Here is a 22,526-nt window from a genome sequence, read left to right on the forward strand (position 1 = left end):
GATTCAAAAGGAGGAGGTGGGCTCATTCTACAGGAAGAAAGCAGCACTTCCACAGTGGAAACATAGGTTGCAGATGAAGGTTTGCAGCGATGGTCCCTGTATGACATTCTGAAGCTTAGTCCTAAGTGATGCAAAATTCAAGACCACAGAAGCTTGCCTTTCCCCCTGTGCTTAAAACCAAGTCCTAATCCTTTTTCCTTTGGCACTGGAAATTTCCATTCTTCCTCTGAAGCAAAGGAATGAGAGATGAATAAACATTCTCCAGGAAAAAAAAAAAAAGAACTAAAAAAATCCACATTCAAAATAAGAAGTCTCAGCTCTTCTAAAACTGCTACCACCTCTTGTCATGCCTGCAAAGCGATATGAGTGTGGGATGGGCTGAAAGATAAATTACGGAGCATACGGCTCTGCTCCCTGAGTGTTCTGACAGTGAGACTGCAGACAGAGTAGGAGGGAGCCAAAAGCGTCTGCCAGAGACAGCCTGCGAACTCGCTGTTATTTCGTCTGTGAAAAAAAGAAAAGCAGCTAACCTGAGCAATGGATCTGCTGCTGTGAAAAGATCAGAACAGAGCAGAGAGTACTGGACACAGTTTCTGCTCAAAGCAAAAATGATTTTTTTCCTTCTTTTCCTTTTTCAGCTGTTAATTGTCTGCACTCTGAATGACGAGATCTCAGTTTGCAGGTCTTAGAAGAGATTCCTACAGAAGTTCCATTTGATGGCACAACTGAATTAATAAAAAAATTTTAAAAGATAGATGTTTGCCTAATTTTCTTCACATCTGCTCTATTTTCTTTAGCACAGAACAATGATAGACGACATTCTGCAAAAATCCTTTGAAGGCTTAAGTAACTTGGATGTAATATAAGATGCTGGCTTAAAGTCAAACCTGTCACAGTGGCACAGACAGCGAATGAAAGAGCAATTCTCAGTAGTAGGTCTTAGTTTAAAATATTCCTCTGTTACCTTCTTCCTTCCCCTGTTTCTTGCTTCTGGTCTGTGGCATATGAAGTACTGGCAAAATAGGATTGAAAAATTATGACATTCTTTCTTACACAGACATTTTGCAGACATAAGAAGTGAAATGCACGTAACTGAGCCTTGACCCAAACACAAAAGTCAGAAGAAACTCAAAGGGTGGAAACATTCATTCTATTTGTTTGTCTGACAGGAATGCTTTTTGAATGTATGTTTCCTTTTGTCCTTTTTGAAAGCAGCAAATTATGAAATTCCCATTGGAAAACGGTTTGAGAGTCTTCACTTGATGCCTTGGCTGAGTTTTTTGGAAAACGTTTCAAAGAACTGCTTTCCTATCATCCTGCTTGTCTGCATCACTGTGCAGCCACATTTAACTCCATATAGTAGTAACAGAGTTCAATCTAAAAGGAGCAGATTTTTCTTCCAAGAGCTCAACTGCAGAGAAGTGAAACACAAGTAGTGACTAAGGAACCTCACTCCACTATCAAATTGTTTATACTGATCTACACAGCAGATAGTGGCAGCTGCAGAAGACAGCTTGACTGTAAAGTGTTGTCTGTGTGAAGGGCTGTTGGAAGGGGCAGCCGAGTATCCATGCTTTACTGGATAGTAAAAGTTCCACCTTCTGGATGCTCAGTGTCAGTGAGGAAAATGGAGGACCAGACTCCTTGGAAGTTCATAGAGAGGATACTATGGGAAAAAAGATTCTGACGACAGAACTGCCCTTCACGGTCCTGGAGGTCACAGTCTTCATTCTCAGGCTTTGCTTTGGCTAAAGAAACTTGTGGTTTCTGATCCCACCAGGAGAATTTACCTAGCCTCTGAAGAACACCCAACCCTTTTTGTGGCAGTCTACCGTCATAGCCTGTGGCAATAGCAAATTCATCTGTACAAAGAAGTAATATGAGGTGCCATTTACCTGTAGAGAATGTGCTGGGGCCATACCAGAAATGTCAGGTGCATTACCACTTCATGTATGAGTAATATAGACTTTTGCAACCAGGACTCACAACTGAGGGGCAAAATAATCACCTACCCACAGCACCTTCCTACACATTTACCTGTGCATTACATAGAGCAAACAGATGCTGTAGTGAGAGCGCTTCTGTGTGTTGGCTGATACCAATTAAATGAAAAGAGAAAAAATACAGTGGCCAAACTTTTGTAGAGTTTAAATTTTCCCTGATAAGCTCCTATGCAGGAGCTTAACAATGGTGTACCACTGCTTGGTAGGGAATTCAGATAGGCATAATGCAAATCATGTCATTTGCCATATAAGCAACAAAGAGTGGGCAGAACTGTGTAATATTTTACTCCAGAAACCTGAACCTAGGTAAATATCTCTGTTTCATGTCACAAACTCCAGAATGCAGGTCACACTTGCCAGAAGAACCAATTACAAGGAATTATGCAAACATGTATTTCCTTCAAGGAAGGAGTAGCAGAAAGTTCCTTTGTGCCACAAAGAACGTTAAGTATCACTGCATGGCACAGCTCAGAGTCAGTTTCCAAAAGGATTTAGTGCCGGGGCAAAGCGCTAGCGGAAAACAGAGCTCAGCAAGAAATGAGAGCCATTATATTTTGCTGTCAGTGGTCTTGGAGAATAAAGGATTATTTTCCTTAATGAAAAATGACCCAGAGGTTCAACCTCCTCCAGCGTTATGTCAATCCTTCAGTTTGGCAGCCTGCAACCCATTGATGTGGTTTGCATGCCAAGTCTCAACACAATTGCAGCAATCTATCAATTCATGAATTTGGAGAGTGACTGCACTCTGTTCTGTAATAGCAAATCCCAGACCTCGAACTGGAACCTTTGGAAATTGTTACATGAATCAAAGAAAGTGCAAGAAATACAAAATATAATTCAGTAATGGTGAAAAAAGTCAATCTATTTCAAGAACTGTAAAATGATGATAGTAAGAACATCCTTCTGTCTCTTTGCATTAATTATATCTGCCCTATTTTCTCATGAGAGGGCCTATTTCACTAGCTTGTTTTTCTCAATTTCATTGAACAGAAGTTAATACTCCTTACAAACTCTTTCACTGTTGTTCTACACACTCCTATCAATGCCCTTGTAGAACTGAGAAGTCAATTCACTTTCCTGTATTAACTCACACTGCTAACATCCATTTTCCACTAGTTGCATTTTCCCAGCATAACTCTCAGCCTGAGATGAGAATTCCAGCAACACCTGCAAAGTAAACTCCCTTCAAATCCTCTTCACAATTTCCTTCCTCTTTGAAGCCTCTTTGAAATCTGCCAGTGGTTAAGCAGCTGGCATGCTGAGATCTGTTTATAAAGTGAACTAATATTGGACTCTTGTCTCCCTCTTCTGTTGTGACTCTCATATGCTTCCTCTTATGTTTATTTGCAGTGAATTACCTTTCAGGTAAGGTTCATCTATTTGTTTCTAAGCCCATGAGAATGGAGAGCATCTTGTATGTTGCTACAGTCTCCAAGTGATACCACAACACAAAAAATACCAATAAAAGAGACTGTCTTGTCTGTACGCAGACACAAAGATTTCAAGCTCTAGGTGAGCAGTAGTGCCCTTTTTAGTCTGAAAGAGTTTACATGCTTGAAGAGTTTAACTGCTTATTTTGAGTTTATAAACTGCTCACCTCCTGTGAGTTCAGGAGCATGTCAAGGTGATCCCAGTCCTTGTAGAACATTTGTTCTTGGTGTATTTTCTCCAGCCACTCCTTCTTCTGTCCCCATGCATTGTATACATTTTTCTTCTCTTCCAACAAAGCCTGTAGCTTCTGCTGAATCTGAACAAAATTTCCAGTTAAAAACTCATGTTAGTCTTTATATCCCATGGATATGGGTAAGTTGAGAGGAGAAAGGATTAAGTGGAGTGGTGGATAATCCCTTTAAATTGCAACAAAATTATTAAACAGTAAAAAGTAGAACAAGTTCTAGCACTACTGTTTGGGCAGAGGGATTATCAGAGGTGCCTCATTTCAGCAATGGAGAAGTGCTTCTTACAGCACATACTGCAGTCCAAGCCAAGAGCAAAGAAAGGTTACTGTTTCTCAAGTGGGACTTCTAGAATCGGATCCTAATTCTTCATTATCGTTAAACATTGTGTGCTATTACAGCATTTCAAATTTTTATGTGACAGATATTAAAATAAAAATTATCAACTTAGCATATTCTTCTAGCCAGTGAATACATGCCACAAGGTTAGACTTCATATAATTTCAGTTTTCAAACACTGTATATCAGAGGCCTTCTATAAATGATTTTTCCTACCTTTTTCTACAGGCAAAGGACTTTACAGTCAGCAAGATTTCTAGTTACCATATTCATACAGTGCAATATTCAGCAAATATTCAGGAAATAGCTTGGTGATATGGGAGAGTAACTTGCACAAACTCTGCATTTTTCTGAAGAAACTCGAGAGACATGTTAATGAATTGTCAGGGGAGAAATGAACTGGTAGGTACTGGAAAAGAAATAAATGCTGTGAGAATCTCAGAAGCTATTTGTCATGGGTAAACTGACATTTTGACTTAAATCTTTCATTTCTAGGGAGTATATTTTACTAGTGTAATTCTTGACTACAGAAAATGTTTCAATCAATCTTTAAACTCTCTCATATGCTTGAGTGTTTTCACTCTTTGGTTGATAGGTTTTTGTCCAGACTGTTCAGGTGTGGATATACCAGTGTAATATGAAGCGTAGCATTTGTGTGAAAATCCAGTTTGGGAAGTTGGTAGAATTTACTCCATTGCTCAGAACACTGCAAACTTCTTGAATAAGTCCAGCTCTGCTGCAGGGGACTTTCAGGAGATGCCTCCACTCATCTACTGCTGAAGTAGGAAATGGAACAGATGTTTTTGTGCCCAAGCTAGGTAAAACACTGAAGCAAATGTAGGTCATGCACATGGACAAGTGAGTGTACACATGTTTTTTTATCTCACAGTGTGATACAATATAGAATTGTAGTTAGGTTGGGGTCCAGTAGCTGAATATGTATGACCGCACTCAGAGGAGTTTCAATTACCTCTTTTGATGGCATTTCCTCATCTTGCAAGAGGGACTGTCCTAGCTGTACAACATGACTGTACTTCTCCTCGCGTGCTTCGATCTCTGCCAGCAGCTGCTGATGCTGGGTGAGTCTCAGGCTGCTAGTAGATATGTCCCGGATAGTCTCCTTGGCTCTCATTTCTCTTATTATTTCTGCTGTCCATAAGACATAGTCCCACACCTGGAACCCAAGAAAATATGAAAGTTGAGGTTAGGGCTCAAGCTTAGGTTAGCAGGCAGGAAAATCATAGGCTGACTCGTCAACTTTAAGTGAATAATAGGTAATAAAATCATAGATAAGAAATAAAATATTCCATTAGTGCTTAGAGTACTTCTATGAAGCAATCATGAGCAAGAAAATTCTAAAACAAATCCCTGAGGATTATTGTCTAACTGGGATTGAAGAAAATTGTGCAAGTAAAAATAATTTGATGTTCTTGGTATGTCTTTTCCTCCATTTGATTCTACACCTTCAACAGCCACTTACTTTAGGCATTGTACTTGAATCTGCAGTAGGAGTTTTGCTCTTGGTAAAAACTAGGACTGCAAGGAATAGACAATATATGATGCTTAAGTTTTGTTATAGTTTAACTATGTTTGGATTAGTTGATTCAATTTTGAGGTAGTTAATGGTCTTTCAGGTTTTTAAAATATATTTTTAAAGACTATTATTTATAATAAGTGTTCTCTTTTACTGTAGAAAACTAAAAACTTTCTCTTTTAAATGGTTGCTGGATTTTCCACTGAAAATGTAATGGAAATAGACTCTTGGCTGCTCCATTTTACCCATAGATTTTTGTTCATATAATCAAAACCTTGTAAAGACAGCCAGGAAAAAATAAATTTGGAAAAGCACCGCACAAAATTGAAACCGGCCAATTTGGGGTCCTGAGTTTAGGCTTTAAAGCCAAGATACTGCTTTTTTTTAAAGCCAGTGATCACAGATACTAAATTACTTTAAAAAGACTGTGGTCCTTTTCAAGGGGCCCATGTAGTGCACATGTGTTGGCACCATTTTGGTTTGTGGAACTAATTCATTCACACAGCTGGATGTCACTGTAGACACTGACATTGCACTTGGCACTGCACATGTCTAAAACTCCCTGAGATTTTAAGCTAAGCATTAGGAAAAATTCCACAAACCTCAGGATATATTGTTCCATGCAATGGAACAAGTCAAGAGCCAGTAAGAGGCTACTAGACTGCCACTTCCAGCAATATTTAAGAATAGAGTAGGCATCAGTCTGCAGGAAACTCCTAAGCAGAGCCTGACTGAGATCATGCAGATCCTAGCACAAACTTCAGGATAAGAGCCTCAGATCATTCAGAAATACTTTGAGTCTGTGTCTATGCTCATCTTCCTTGACAAAGTTCCATGGAAGATTTGAAACCCTCTGTTGTGCTGTGTGTTTTGAGTTAGGACCAGCTCTGCTATTTGGTCTCATTAAAATTGCACTTGATGGGTCGTAAGGAGATACACTAGATGATTGTGCAGGATTCTCATTTTATGGAAATTTCTTGTTTCACTTAATCTGTGCATAATTTTTAAACTGTGGAGTGCATGTGAACAATATAATGAAAATAAAGTACTCTGAACAGCTGTGACTAACATTAAGCTTGTGTACCTCTTGGCACAGCTGAAAGAGGAAAGGTAGCAAAGTTGCTTCTGCATTCAGTAGTATGGATGATATTCTGCAGCAAAGTTGCTCTAACCTACCCTAGAATTATTGAAATTCTTAGTTATTAGCCATGGCTGCATGGTTCTGCCTTGTCACATCTGGGCAGAAAGGCAGGCTTACCAAATTGCAGAACCAGCTCTTCACTTTTTCAGGAGTTATTGTTGGGAAATTGAGAGGATTGGGAATACTTTTTGCCATCAGACTGACATCAAAGAGACAGGGAGTTGCCGGAGGCATAGTCCCATCTAGACATGTCACTGAGAATACAGTCACCTGGCTTTGTCATTTTGTTTTATGATATTAAGAGTCATGAAGATCAAAGGACACACTGGCAGAGTGAGAAATGAGCTGTAGATTTCTCATTCATATCACAGGATGCATCACACATTTCAGACTAAATTTAAACCAAAGGTGTTTTACATCATCCTATCAATAAAACTTAGAATAACACTCCCACAGGATGGGGACAACTTGACATTTTCTATCTGAAGTCAAAACCTAAATTTATGATGTAAGTTATGAAGTAAATCAATAAAGAAGTGAACTCTGAGTGACTACATTTTAATGGCTAAATCCACCAAGATCCACCTCCTGATAAAGATGCCTCCAGGTTGAAGACTTCAAGAATCTATGATAGAAGAATACATTCTAAAAGTTTGCCTTGTTCTTCCTATCAGTCCTAGAGACTGTTAGGAAGACAGTGGGCAAATGAACTTTTCACCTACATCAGTAGAATCACACTAATTTTCCCAATCAATAGTTCTGCGTATGATAATGGAATTTGTAACAGTTAAAAAACAAACCAAGCAAATCCTCAAAAACCCCCAACTGCCATAAATATATTTTTTCTCTAACTATATAATATTTCTTTTTATAAAATATGACAGGTAATGCTGATTTAAACACTTGTAAGAGACTTAAAGTGGATTAATCAAATGTGAAGATGCCTTTCATGCTAAAAAAGAGAACCACAAAAGGAGAACCACATACACTCTGTTGTGGCCTTGATCCCAGATTATAACCCTAAGACAAACTTGCAGCACATTTTTTCCAGGTGAACATACTCCAGACACTCTCTGCTTCCCACTAAAAATGGAAACAAAATGTGAACTACCAGAGGTATCTGGAAATAGCGCAGTATTTACACCTGGAACAGTTCAAGAATAAAAGAATGTAAATGTATTCTAGAGATCTACATTAGCAACTCCCTTCATGATATAAGTCTTGCTGGTTTAGCACCTGCAGTGCTTGCAGCAATATCTACTGATTTGCAGTGGTGTAGCTCAAGTGTCTTCACTGAGACTACTGACATTTGCAGAGTATTCCATGGCAAATCATAGCTCAGTGACCTGCTGAGTTCTTTGGAGAAAAATCTACTGTGCATTGCTGATTATGATGTTATGCTGATATACCCATGTCACTGCTTGAGCAACTTGAGAGGTTAGTGTAAAAATCAGTGAGTTGTATTTGATACATTCCATAAGTTAGCCAAGGGTTATTGCATGCCCTGACAGAGAGAGAACAAACTTTTATGCATTATAAACGGGAAAGTAACATCTCTTTTTGCCACTCTTACTCAGTGGAAATTGAAAAGTCTTTGAAAAGACTACTGCTACTCCTGCAAAGCAGTGACCACTTCTGAAAGCTGATAATTATTCCTTACACATTTAGATGTAAGCTTCCATTTTTACAGAAGGTAAAAAATCCTTATCCTATAAAAAAGATCCTTATCCTATAAGACCTTTCTAAACATCTACAAGCACTGAATGCTTGCCTGATAACACAGAGAGCACCTGCAGCTTTTTGCAGCTTGGAAGTGCACCTCTGATTCACTCCCACTGCAGGCAACCTTCCCCTGAGCAGCAAGGGACAGAGGGCAGAAGAAGGCACTTACATGTGCCTGAAACTCGTAGAGCTTGTAGGCTTGTTCCAGCAGTCTCCTGCGCAGTTCCACTTTGGACTTCAGGGCCTTCCAGTTGGTCACTATTGCCTGCTGCTTTGCCTTCAGGTCTTCCACCTGCTTCTTGGAGCAGTGGGGCAGCACTTGATCTGCAGAGTGGATCAGCTCCTGCAGCTGTACACAGGGGTGAAAGAAGAGGGTAAGAAGGAGAGTGTCACAGAGATCCTGCTAGTATTAGAAAAGTTCTGATAAGGGCTATTTTTCTGTACATGAAAATACAATTCAAGAAACATTTTCTTACTTAATTTTTCTCATATGAAACAAAAACTTCTACAATTTCTGTTCTATGGAGTAATAGTGACATCCAGTGTTTACCAAGGCTCATCACAACAGTGATTTTTCAGAGGCAGCCAGATTTTGTTTTCCATTTTTACAATACCATTTATTATATGAATAATACAAGTAGTATTATAATGACTATTATAATGCAAGTAATAGCCAACCATTTCTTTTTTCCCTCATTGACCATATAGCTTAACTGTGACTACATTCTCTTCATGCATGTCTCATGCTTTTTTCCCTTTAAACTAACAAGCAGATGATGGTATCAAGTCTAATGTTACTCCCCCAAGGCCAAAATATATGAGGCCACTGATAAGTAATACTTGGATAACTACTTCAGTAATCTCAATATAACTCATGCTATGCTTTATACTGTATATACTACTGTATACTCTTACATGCATTAAACAAAGCAGTTGTTTGAAGAGAAAACAAGAGAAGAAAAAACAAGTTTCTTGAAGAGAAGAGAAAACTCATACTAGGTTTATTGGTCTTGTTGAAGACAATCAAGTCTCCCATATACAAGACAGGTGTTCTCTTGAGCTGAATTTTTTACATATTTGTGTTGTGATGCCTATCCTTCTTTCTCACAGTCCAATTTGTATCAATATTAATTTTCTCTGCTTCTGGATTTTTCCTTGTAATCACTTGGAACATTTTGAAGAAGATGATAAGCATATCACAAAACCTGGCATAATCCTGCATTTCAAACCGTGTTCAAAAACATCCCCATGAATCACTTCAATAGTCAGTAGTTATTACAGTATGTGCCTTATTTCAAAAGTTTTAAACACCTAGTTTATCACTGCCATCAGACCTTTAATATATGAAAAGCCCCAGAAAATCAAGGAAAATTCCTAGAGATTTCCAGCCTTCCTGTGAGAGACAGTAATAATTTGGTTCACAATACCAAATTATTATTATGCTCATCTTGGAAACTTGAACTTTGGCTACATATTAAAGACCACAAGTGACTGTCATTACCTGCTGCTCATTCCCAGAGAGCTCATGCTCCAAGGCCACATGATTTCGGAGCTGGGTTTGCACACCTCTCATGTCCTTAGCAACATCATCTGGAATACTTTTGGACTTCTCCTAGAAGGAAGCAATTACAGAAAGCTTTGGTTTTTTCCTACTTCCAAGCAAAACTCACTACAAGCCTACATGAATAATTTTGGGTACTCTAACTCATACTGCACAGTTGAGGACACTGAGTTATTCAACTACGATAGGTAAAAGGAAGGCAGAAAAATCTCTCCTAGTAACTCACTTTTAAATATCTTAATGGTTAAGCTATTCAAATGGATGGTTAGAAATGAAGGTTCGTGTCTTTTATTGATCAGACAATACAAGAAAATGTCTTAGAGGCTTTGTGTTGGAAATCAATCTTGAACAGCTACTGCAGTGACAGTGAATTCTTAAAAGCAACATTAACAAGCAACAGCTTCAGCCCATTCTTTGAGATACAGGTGGTCTTCCTCTGAACCATCGTTAGATAAAATTTTAGTTATAGATGCACAAGAAAGATTACTATAAAGATGAGAGACATGGAGGGACCGTTACATAAATGGAAACTTCAACATGTTTTTAATTCAGCAAAGGTTCTTGAGGGGATTTAGTTGTTACCCAGATATGCATGAAAAATGAAAAGGCATTTCAGCTGGAGAACAGCACTGTTGCTAGAATAAAATTATTAGAAACTCTTTCCAGGTCAGTTTAGAGAAAATTAGCAGAACATTTTTCACCTTTGGAGAAGAGCATTTCTGCAATAGAATCACTAGTTTGGGATACCAACAATGCATCTTGGTAAGGTGCTATGAAAGGAGATGCATGCTGTAGTTGCCTATATTATGATGGCACTGGAGTTGGTGACTTAAGCAAGATCTTCTAGTACTATGTTCCTGTGAGAATGGGCTTTCTCTTATACACTTCTGACCAGCACACACAGGAAGGGGTGGATGAGATGACTGCTCTCCCTCCCTGGTGTGAAGATACCAACAATATGCAATGCAAGAAGGGTGTAGCGGGTGTAGTGTTTGCCTGGACCAAACGCAGCATGGGGATAAACCAACAGCTGATCTGTGAAGTGTTTCTGAACCCTTACTTGTCACTGTCTCAGCATTAACTACTTCATCACTGTAGTTAAATAGGCACCAGGTTCGGAAAATCCCAGCTGGTATACAGTGAAATATTATGTTTGGATTTCTATTCATGGCAGGGAAGAAAACAGGAATAACACGGTTGAATAGGGCAGCCTCTGCCAGCACAAACAAGTAGAAAATTCATCGCATGTAACCAAACAAAGCCCTATTGCCTTGCAAACAGTGGAACCCCTTGGATCACTGCCTCCTATAAACATCTGCATTAGGGAAACCACACCTCTCATTACAGCAAGGATGTGGTTTCTCTGTGAAATTCTTCAGGATGTTCAGATAAAACAGAACGCTGAAGACTATTTTGGGGGACTTCTCCCCCTTGTTTTCACACTGGGACTCTTTGAAATTATTGCCAGTACTGGGGCACTGGCATGAGAGGAAAAGATTTTTGGCCCAGCTTTTCACATCAGGTCACATGATTGCCTGACAGCCTTCCAGGCTAATGGTCACTGTAACCCAAACAAATGCCTTTTTCTCAGGACAGTTCTTCAGCACACATAAAATTACAACAGTGTACAAAGAACTGCCGTAGTAAGGCAGTAGTTTCTTAGCCTGATGACTGCAAACAAAAGTACCGTATGCACTGCACTGTGAGGCAGCTTAGTTCAAGCCCTGATCTTCTCAACTTTTTTCACAGATCAGCAACTCCAGTTCTACCTTGTTTCACCAATGGTTCTCCTAAAGTAACCAGTCAAGAGTCTAAGGATTATCCAGGATTTTTTTTTTTTAATGCTATGAGTAACCACACTGGCTTCTCACTGAGAATTTTTTTGAAGTCAGCAGTAAGAGTACTGAGAATCATAAGCATATTCCATAAAAAAAGCTGAAATAAATTTTGCATTATATGAGATTTTCCCATTAATTTTTACCTCAATATGGGCCAGAGCATCTGTCAGATCTTGGTAACTCTTGTGAATCGCCTCAGCATCTCTCAGCCGCTCACCTCGTAATCTGGTCATTTCTAGCAACTCCTCCCAAGAGTTCCTTCAAGGTAGGATGGGGAAAAGAACCATGTAAAACATAAAACTAGGAATAAAGGAGACCAACAGTCTGAAGAAAGACTGGAAACAAAACCTCTTATTGTTTTGTTTTTCATGCCTGCCATTAAAGTCTGTTGGAGTGATTCTCTGAGCGGCAGCATGGCTCTCACCCTGCTCTGTCCTCCTGCTTGCTCTAGGAACTTAAAGAAATGGTCCTATTTAAGAGTTCCCCTCTCAATTGCACTTTTCAGGATTTTTATGCAGTACTTGGAGGACTGAGTCATAGAATCAGAGAATATCCTGAGTTGGAAAGACCCACAAGGATCATTGAAGTCCAACTCCTGGCCCTGCACAGGACCATGCATCTGAGAGCCTTGTCCAAACACTTCTTGGACTCTGTCAGGCTGGTGTGACCACTGCCCTGGGGAGCCTGTTCCAGTGCCCAACCACCCTCTGGGTGAAAAATCTTTTCCTAATATCCAACTTAAACCTCCCCTGACACAACTTCAGGCCATTCCCTCAGGTCCTGTCACTGGTAACCAGAGAGAAGAGATCAGTGCCTGTCCCTCCTCTTCCCTTCATGAGGAAGTTGCAGACTGCAATGTCCCCTCTCAGATTCCTCCAGGCTGAACAGACCAAGTGACCTCAGCCGCTCCTCATATGGCTTCCTCTCAAGGCCCTTTCATCATCCTCGTGGCCCTCCTTTGGACGCTGTCTAATAGCTTAATAAGTCTTTTACATTGTGGTGACCACAACTGCCGGCAGACACACTTCTCCTTTGGGCCAGTTTGGACTGATACCAGAACTAAGAAGCTCAGAGCATTTTAATGTTATTCTGCAGAACAGTCATGGCATTCAAACTCAAAAATAAGAAGCAATAAAAAGCATCTAAACTCCAAGTCTTTCAGCTGGTGATCCCGTTTCAAAGGGCAAAGGAAGTTCACTCATCCTTATTTGTAAAGCACCTCCAAAGCAATTTAGAAGAACCCAAAACAGCAAGTAGATGATGTTTATTTTTAAGTGAGGCTGGCAGCAGCTCTGTGCCAGTGAGACAACCACATAGTTTGCAATTAGAGAATTAGGAGGACATGACTTTTCCTTTTCTAGTTTCTTGTTACTGCCTCCTCCTCAAGAGCAAATGGAAAGAGCAAAGCATTTTAGAGCTAACACAAGGCTCCTACCTTAGTTGTTTCTGCATCTGCCGAATTTCCCATGACTCAGAATACCCTTGGTTCAGCAAGTTGTCTGCCAGCTGCTGGAAAGCCACAACTCTTTTCCCAGCTGCTTCCAACTGGTGTCGGAATGTGTCGTATTTGGCACAAAGTTGCTTTTGAAGGGAAAACAAGAATAACCAAAAAAACTCATTTGAGTGCTCTCTTTTTCCAAACACACCTGCTCATCTATCAGGCCACAGCACAGCCAAAACCAGGTAATAAGCTGATAATACTTAGAGATGGAGAAACTGCAGAGAATGATTGGATTCTACCTTCAAAGACCGTGAGGAGCTTCAAATTCTTAGCAAAAGATGAGGTTTGTTATGCAGATGGGAGGCAGAAACATTATTACTAGGAATGGAAACAAACATTCTATGTACGATGAATTTAAATTATTAAATTATGTGTTTTCACTTAACGAATGCAAATGTGTATTCAATACTGTAAATGGATAATGTAGTCTGATTTTAAGGTTTAGGACACAAGATATTTTGAAATAAATTATAAGAATGAAGATTCTGAATGGCTGTTGATTTGTAACAGGCTGACACTAGATTGGTTTCTGTGCCATGTGAAAAGGTATACCTAGAGATGTCTGTACATCAGCAATCACAATTAAAAAAATAAAATCCTAAATGAATACCATACTGAAATATCTGCTTATTAAAAATAGAAAAGATTTGCTCTCCGAAGGTGTAGACATTTTAGCACGCAGTTGTTTCAGACACCTCAGCCCTCATGATAACAGGATGCAGTGCTGCCTGTTCTTCAATCCTTCCCACCCAGTCTTCATCCTTATCTCTTCCCGTCCTTCAGTTATTTATATTTACTCCTTACTCTGTCTTTTATGTTTTCAAGAACAACCTTGGTATCTGTTTACAGTCTCACTACATGCAATTCATTTGATTTTTGATCTGTTACTCAAGAAACTCACCAAGACATGCTCATAATCATTTCCACAGTCTTCAGAGCTGGCTGTTTGTTTCTGCTGAGTGATCCAGTCCTCCAGGTCTTCATATTCTCGTAGAAACTCATGCAAGACAAGAGTTTCATCAAGCTTCTTCCCTCTGTTGGGGGAAGGAGACAAGATAATATAATTAGACCAAAACAATGTAAGAGAACGGAAATCAGTAGCTTTCTTCCAATGAATCCCTGAAACCTCTCATCATCACGACTCATTCTCTTTAATGAAAGAGCTGACTATTTCTCAAAATTGGATATTATGATTGTAGGATGACAGATGTCAGCCAGGTGATGCTCATCTCATTAGCTGGGTTTCCCAGAAGAGCACTGTGCCTATCTAAGCTCTTTCCCTGTTCTGTTTTTGATTTCAGTTGGGGTTTGTTGTTGCTTTTGCTGGCTTTTTTCTTCCCATGACAAATAATACCCTTTATTTATTTTTTTTTTCCAGATCTGTCCTGATCTGTCTTTCTAAAGATAATTGAATTGCTTATGAAAACGAGAAGGAAATGTTTCTGAGGGTGGTGCATCAGGAAAGCAGATGCTATGAAAGCCTTTTGCTGTAATTCTGCTCATATTGCCTGTTTGGCAGAATCGCTGCAACCTGTTACATATTTCCAATGGTCTAGATAATTTTATAATTCAACCAGACATATTACAGGGCTGCCACAACAAATAATATATCAAATTTTCATCTGCTAGCACTGCCTGGCCATTGTGCAAATACTCCAGGAAAGAAGAACCTGGCTTTCCAGTTTGAATCCCAAATGTTCATCGCAAGAGATGCAACCCGTTAAGAGTCCAGCCCAAGGAGAACGCAGACCAGCAGTACAAACCAGAGCACCAATAAGGCACCATGAGACCCAGCTTAACATTTAGAAAGAATGAAAACAAAACCTTTCTGTGTTCAACACACACAAATGTTTTTGATATTTCTAGATTATTTCTTTTTCTGACATTCACAGGGCTTTCTATTGATGCTTTTACTTTTTCAAATGTAAACAAGAATAAAAATGAAAGGTGAAACACCAGCACTTTCTTTAGGCTTGATTATTCTAGTATTCAGATTAATTTATTTGTTATTCTGCTTGCAGAGCCCCATTCCTTTGCTGAGTGAAATACTTGTGGGGAAACAATCTAAGTTGTTCAGACATTTTTTCCTTTCTGACAACAAACTAGAAGTGTTAAAACCCTCTGTACAAGCCAACTCTCCTGTTGTAAACATCTTGCTGTAATAATAAATGAAAGAAAGCAAAATGAAAAGTTCATTCATTCAAGAATATTTATTCATTCAAGAATTATTCATTCAAGAATAAAAGCCTTCCTATACTAGCACAGTCACTGAGCATATAAATAAATGTATCCATTATTGTCTCCCTTATGATATGTAAAAATTAAATAATTTTCAAGTAGCATTAAGGGAACCTTCTAAAATATTTTTTCCCATTGATAGCAGAGTCTAAATACCACAAACGCAAGTCAGAATCTGGCACCTCAACTCACTTTACAGGAGGGTGATTAAAGAAGAAATTTGTAGGTATCAAATTCTTAATATGTAGCAAAACTCCTTGAATAAAATGTAGAGGTCTTGCTTAAATGAAAAGCTCATAAATGTACAGAATTATAATATAAAAACAAGCAATTTCCTAAATAAAATTGAAAAAAGAGGAGATAATTAATAGAATTTAATTATAAAACTGTAATTATTAATAACAAAAACATTATAATTATAATTAATAAATTATTTATAATATAGTGAATATAAATTCCAGTGAAGTAACTGGAGATATCCCTTATTGATTTCAGTGGGCTTTGAATCTAATTTAGGATCCAAGGGGCAGTTCTATTTTATACCTTGCTGCTGCTAACTGCTGTAACTCCTGAAGTCTTGAATGAACTTGTTCTTTGGGTGCATCAACCTCAACATACTGGATGGAGCCCCCAAGAGGAAGAGTTTGGGCACTTTCACTCAGTTCTTTCAACAAATCTTGGTAAATTGCAATCTCGTGTTCCAGTGCCTGACAAAGAAAAACAGTGAATTGAGAGCCAGATGCCCAAGATATCCACTATTAGTGAACAGCCTAGGGTGTAGTGATTGAGCCATTGAAAGAGAAGTACTTTTGGGAAGGATGTGGCATCTCCAAGACTTGATCAATTTTAGACTATTTTCTAGCAACATAAAAAAATAAAGAAGTACAGAAATCAAAATAAATTAGATGGATTAAGACAAATAAAAGTAAAGCATTCCTGGATTAATACTTTATCTGTATCTTTGATTTTAGGAAAATATTATAAGGCTTCTGCATGCATCTGTTGAAACTGAAAAGCAGATACTCAGCTTTGGCCTCAGAAAAAGATAAGAATATTCACCATCCTCCTTTTTCCCCAAACTACATTTTTCCAAACATGTTAGTAAACTGCACTGATCTCTTCTATCAGTCTATCCATCTGTAGACATATATCAATGCAAAATATCTTGTAGATGGCTGGGCACTCAACTACCAATGAGACAAAAAATTTTATGACAGCAGAGAGACCAAAAGGTCAGGCTAGCCTACAGAATTTAAGCAGAGAAATACCTTATGTTTCTTGATGAGTTTCAGTGTTCCATCTTCATCTTTACCATAGTCCTTGTTTGTCACAAGTGGATATTTTTCTGCTATCCAAGCCTCCAGATCTGAAGTATTCATTAAAAACTATGAGTTAAAGAGAAAAGAAGTGAGCTTTTAATTCAACTTTCAAAACACTCATGTTATTTTTTTACCTAATAAATTCTAAATAGATGGTGCACTGTAAAGTTTACTGCAACGTTTTATTAAATATTTAGTTCATTGTTCTCTGTGAAAACATAAAACAATGAAGGGGTCACAGATGAAAGACTTCAGTGCAGGATAACGAAGTGTGTAATATCAGGGTTACATTTCTCCTTCCCCTGCCTGAGAAGTTCAATTCACTATAAGAACCCGGCTTCATAAAGTCTAGAGTACTGAAAAGTGTTTTTACGGATAGAGGAAATAAGGGCCAGATGATCAAATATCCCAGGGAACATACTTTAGCTGGGCCTGTGAACTCTGTGCAAATGTTGTTTATGCCTACAAAACTGCATGTGCTATCTGAATAACTGCACTCCTACATGACCCACTGATGACAGAAAATTTGGATTATCTAGATAAGTACTTGCATGCTTTTTTTTTTACACAAGCTAAGCATGAAGGTCCAGAAGTTCATAGAAAAGAATAGAGCCAAAATCCCTAACTTGCTCTGACAGTAAATGAACGTTATGTGTTCCTCAGTAACACTTTATTGCCTTGAACATTGTTGCCTGAAACAGGTAAAGAACAGCTAGCACAAGAAATACCCCCTTTTTTGATTTCCATGTTATGATTCTCCAGTTAGAAGGGCCAGTACAGGATCCATTACATTAATTAAGTCAAAGCCTGAGACTGTATAAAGACACAGAGAAAGGAGCTACTACTAGGAGAAAAGCTGGGTATAGAACCCAAGGGAAGCCTGTAGGGCAGCAGGGCTGGAGTGGGGGCTACATTCAGCTATGCAATCTAGCCCTTCATTCATTCCCATGAGTCTGGACTCAAGCAACTGAAGAGAATACCAGGCCCAGCAAAGCTGGTTTTTTTATTCACTTTAACACTTTGGTCCTCCTGTTTGCTGAAGAAGCTACTGTGTAAACTCTTTGCTTTAATTTGTACCTCCTGGAAGCCAACTGAGTGCTGCAGCTGCTTCATCCTTTCTTCACAGGACTTCTCCAAGCCCTGCCAGGCAGTCACAAGCTCCTGGCATTTCTCACTTATTTTCTGAGCTGATGGGTGCTGGCCTAAAATCATTGTCTTTCCTTTATCCAGGACCCGTTGGACTTGCTGTTTGTGAGCATTCACTTCTGCCTGCAGTTCCTGGGAATGAGATGAAAGAGAAAATAGGAATAAAGGAAGGAAATGTGAGGACAAATAAATTCTGTGTGCTCCTAATCCTAAGCAAAACTGGCAGCTGGTGACAGTGAGCAGAGTACAGCAAGTGGACACCAGGATTGTCTTATTTCTACCACATTTGCAACCTTGGTCACTGGTGCCAGCCCCACTCACATAATGCTCTGCTCTTGGTACTGCCATTGAGAGAGGAGGGAAGGGTACGTAAGGAAGCAGCACACATCCCTTAACTTCCCCACACCAAAGTCCTCCTGGTGTCCTCTCTTTACTGTGCATCTGCTCCTTCCCCTGTCCAGCAGCCAGGGAGGTTTGGTAGATGGAGCAGATCACAGGGTGAGACACAAAGCTGGGGGATCGGAAAAGAGTGTTGAGCTGCTGATGGAAAAACAAAATATCCAAGAAGATGAAGAGTCTTGAGGATGATGCAGAGAGAGACATTGTCATCAGTACCATGAAAATTATTGAACTACTGCTCCATGAATCCTCCCCCCTAGTCTTACAACCTTTCTCATGAAACTTGCAATTAAGGTGCTGAAAAATCCAGCACTGCTTGTGGTGCAGGACAGCTGAGGTGCCCCTCTGGCCGTGAGGAACTGCTACAAAGAATCAAACTCCCCGGAAATCAGTATTAACCTATATTTATAAATACAGTCACTGTATCTTGTTCAAACCATTTTAAAAGCAGTACAGATTTAAAATATTTTTTAAATGCCTATTATATGCTCTTCTACAAAATCCACTATGGACAAACCTCAAGATTGCATGTATAATGAAGCAGTAAGCAAAAAACTACAATAGGATGAGTATGCTACAGTCAAAATATTCAGCCCAGCTCAACTTACATAGGGAAGACCCCTCTTTTTTTTCTATTTAGTGTCAGATACACTAGCTTTTTATCCTCTTTTAATGGGAAGAGTCATGCAATTTCTCAGATTAATAATACTCTATAATATGACAAATTTTTGCAGTTCTCACAGGAATGTTGTATTTGTTCTGAAAACCATCACCTCACTGCTGATTTGTGCCGACCCACTGAACCATTTTAGCTGGGCTAGAGCTGGAATCAGTGAATGTACTCATTGGAAGTGTTGACTGTGCAGGTGCAGGTTTGCAGGCTGAGGTGAAGTGCAGTGTGCCACCATGCTATAATGCACTTGATTAAAGGAGTTACCTTGTGCTTTTGCAACAGGTTTTGAGCCACATCCAAGGACTTCCCACAGTTGGTGGAATGGGCAATAGGCAAGCGCTCATTGATCCAGTTCAGTTCCATGTCATGATAATGGTAGAACTCGTAAAGATCCACAGCAGCTTCCAGCAGCTTACGCCTCTCATAAAGAGGTGCTTGCAAAGACTCAAACCTATGGATCATCCATTAAATATATGTTAAAACAAAGCTTTGTCCTCATTCTGCCAAGGGAATTAGGCTATGATACCATTGGGGAGATTTCGAAACACTGGACACTTCTTCGCAATTAAATTTCAGTGATTAGTACTGGCTGCACATATAAGGAGCACTTCTATGGAAGGCTACCTTTGGCAAGCAGACCTATATGATAACACTAAATGTAAGCAGAGAAAAAATTATTTACACTTTTAAAGTCCTAGGCTTGTCCAGTGATGTATTGAATGCTGGATCACTGTACCTCTTCCAAAGCAGTGGATGACCTGTGCATAAGAAAGGGACTAGAGGAGGAGGGCAGCTAGCAAGGAGCAATGTTCAGTCATTGAGGTTGAGGTGGGTCAACAGGCAGCTGTGTAGGTGCAGATCGAAGCATAGTTATGCTCCAGCTGGGAGGAGAAATCATTCCTGAGTATGGGTTAAACTTAATCAACCAAGAGAAGTTTTCAGAAGGTAGAATAAAAAATGCTATTTGACACTAGAGGTGGGTGGAGACAAAAAACAGAGGGACACCATACCTTTTCAGATATTTCTGTGTTTCTTCCAGAATCCTCTGGGAGTCAAAGTGAGTGGTGGCCATTTTCCTTGCATGAGATACAATGGCATTCATTTTCTCTGCCAGCTCACGTGTCTCATTTTCCAGCTGTCTGTGCTGCTTGAGTAGATCACGGCTGGAGCGCAAATCGTGGCCTGTCTCAGATTCCTGAAGAATTTTCTCAATTTTTTCTATCTTCTGTTTGGCATCCTGCCAGGAAAAGATGACAACACACTCATACTGTCCTTTCAACAACATTTTCTTTCCCTCACTCCCTCCTATGACAGCTTCCTGGACACAGTTTTTTAAATCCAATTGTCCTTTCTTGGTAATACGATGGCTGGATGTCTCTAAGAGACATCTTCTGGGAATATTTTGTTTTGCAAACTATTTTGGAGTATTCTTCTCTCTGAGACACTAAAGCACATCACTGAGAACAGTCTCTTTGAGATATCTTCAGCAAGATAATATAAAGGAGTCGAACAATCTTCGAAGACTTCAGATTGTAGCTATAACACAACAGCAGTTCCATTCATAATGGTCTCAAAACAGCTTCACAGCATACTGCTCTTGTTATAAAAAATTGACCAGATGACCATGTGCTTAATACAGTGCCATCCCTGCAGGCCCCAGATTGCCTCCAGGAAAGCAGTTATGTTTGCACAGCATTGACCCCTACAGAGTCTGGGTTGTTTTCCCGGTACTGGATGGCCACAAAAGATGCAGTGTTGAGCCCGACTTCAACAGCCTGATGCTTTGCTGGCACTGTTACCATGATCATAACTTTGAAGTGAGCTTGGATGGCATAATACTGGGGTTTCTTTCCTGGGACTGCAGGCAAAATGGAGACCTTAAAAACCACTTTTATCAGGATAATATTCTCCTCTGTTATGTGGTGTACACACAATAGAGGAATCAGGCTCCTAGACCATTCCTCCCCTCTGTTGCTCAAGACTTCCTGACCTGCAGCAGTTCCATGAGCTGTTCCTGCTGTCCAGCTTGTCTCAGCTTGTCACCTCGCTCTATCATCTTGCCATACAGTTCCTTCCAGTTCTTTTGAAGCTCTGACATCTTCTTCTGGACAGAAACTGCAGCGTAGTGGTTGTCTTGAATCAATTGATTTCCTTTCTGGAGAAACACAGTGCATCAATTTATTAGCAGATCAGCATTTATGAATTCTGGGAAAAAATGGAAAACTTAGCTCCAGAGGGCCTTCACCTTTATCAGTGTTGTAAAGTGCTCCTCGTTAGCCAACATTTCCTTCTCAGCAGCCTCATGCCACTTCAGTTTGCGTAGAACATTTGTAGGATCACGATAGGATTCATCTGACGCTATCTTGTACTTCTCTTCCATCCATATCAAAAGCTCAGCAGCATCACGATTAAACTCCTTACAGAAAAGAAACAGGATTAAATTGATTTAACTAGTGAAGAAGTATGATCTTGAACCACAGATGAGGTTTTAAGACATCATAATATCTCTTGATCCCTTTCTTATCACATTTACTAATCTATTGCCTGTAATTGTCAGTGAAGGTTTGCATCATGGATAGAATACTTTAACCAGAAGAGGACCAATCCTCCAGCACAACTTTGTATCTCACCACTGAAAGCTATGTTTGGTGCCAAAATTTAGAGCAACTGTACTAAGGCCCAGATCAGTAATAAGTAATGAACAGAATAAACTTATCCAGTAGAAAAAACATTCTGTTGATATATTTCATTCAAAATCTCCATTTTTGTTTTGTAATTTTGCTATGGTTATACCTTTTAAAGTTTTGTCACCAATGCATCACCTGCTCTCTGGAGAACGAAACTCTGTCCCACAGCCAAAAAGAAAGTGAGCTGCGGTAGGAGTGCTCAGCAGTTTTTGTCTCATATTAAGACAAAGGGTAAAATTCAAAATTCACAGATGCCCAACCGAATGTGCTGTATCAGTTACCTGTAGCTGGAGGGAATCCAACAACCTCTGTTTTCTCTTGGCATTGCTTTGTATCAGCTGCTCCCACCTTCTCCGGAGAGTGACCATTCTCTCTTCAATACTACAAGAAAAACAGGAAGTCCAATGCTGTACTAATATTGGTTCCCCTTGCTTATGCTGCAGCCATGACTGTGATATAAATGTAATCTAGTTTCAACAACTTTGCTGACAGGAAGAAGGGATATATGGCCCTGTCCCACCACCATGTTGGGTTTACCTGGAGAGCAGGTATTTCTTACCAGCTGCTCTGGATTTTCCTCATGTATGGCTGTGTCACATTAGTGAATTGCAGTCACACACTGAAACACTGCAACCTCCCTCTGCCCCTAATATTCCATAATATTGTTATATCAGTTATAAATAACTAATAACTTCCTCTTTGCTGTAAGTGCAATAAGATTTTGGAATGGCTTTCTGATGGTAGTAATG

The 22,526-nt window shown here is 39.5% G+C and overlaps 1 protein-coding gene across 1 annotated transcript in view; it reads right to left on the bottom strand.

The window, feature by feature from the left end:
- The window catches only part of SPTBN5 (spectrin beta, non-erythrocytic 5), a 91,257-nt gene that overhangs the window by 47,464 nt on the left and 21,267 nt on the right, over nucleotides 1-22,526 (bottom strand). The window contains exons 19-33 of the mRNA XM_069015975.1: nucleotides 22,059-22,158; nucleotides 21,336-21,506; nucleotides 21,081-21,245; nucleotides 20,101-20,327; nucleotides 19,355-19,541; nucleotides 17,950-18,150; nucleotides 16,822-16,938; nucleotides 16,097-16,260; nucleotides 14,217-14,349; nucleotides 13,250-13,395; nucleotides 11,958-12,072; nucleotides 9,917-10,027; nucleotides 8,585-8,764; nucleotides 4,989-5,192; nucleotides 3,601-3,750 (exon numbers count right to left, since the gene is read on the bottom strand). Coding sequence (XP_068872076.1) covers nucleotides 3,601-3,750; nucleotides 4,989-5,192; nucleotides 8,585-8,764; nucleotides 9,917-10,027; nucleotides 11,958-12,072; nucleotides 13,250-13,395; nucleotides 14,217-14,349; nucleotides 16,097-16,260; nucleotides 16,822-16,938; nucleotides 17,950-18,150; nucleotides 19,355-19,541; nucleotides 20,101-20,327; nucleotides 21,081-21,245; nucleotides 21,336-21,506; nucleotides 22,059-22,158 — 2,371 coding nt within the window. The remainder of the gene's footprint in view (nucleotides 1-3,600; nucleotides 3,751-4,988; nucleotides 5,193-8,584; nucleotides 8,765-9,916; nucleotides 10,028-11,957; nucleotides 12,073-13,249; nucleotides 13,396-14,216; nucleotides 14,350-16,096; nucleotides 16,261-16,821; nucleotides 16,939-17,949; nucleotides 18,151-19,354; nucleotides 19,542-20,100; nucleotides 20,328-21,080; nucleotides 21,246-21,335; nucleotides 21,507-22,058; nucleotides 22,159-22,526) is intronic.

This window comes from Aphelocoma coerulescens, chromosome 5 (genome assembly GCF_041296385.1).
Source record: "Aphelocoma coerulescens isolate FSJ_1873_10779 chromosome 5, UR_Acoe_1.0, whole genome shotgun sequence".
NCBI lineage: Eukaryota > Metazoa > Chordata > Aves > Passeriformes > Corvidae > Aphelocoma > Aphelocoma coerulescens.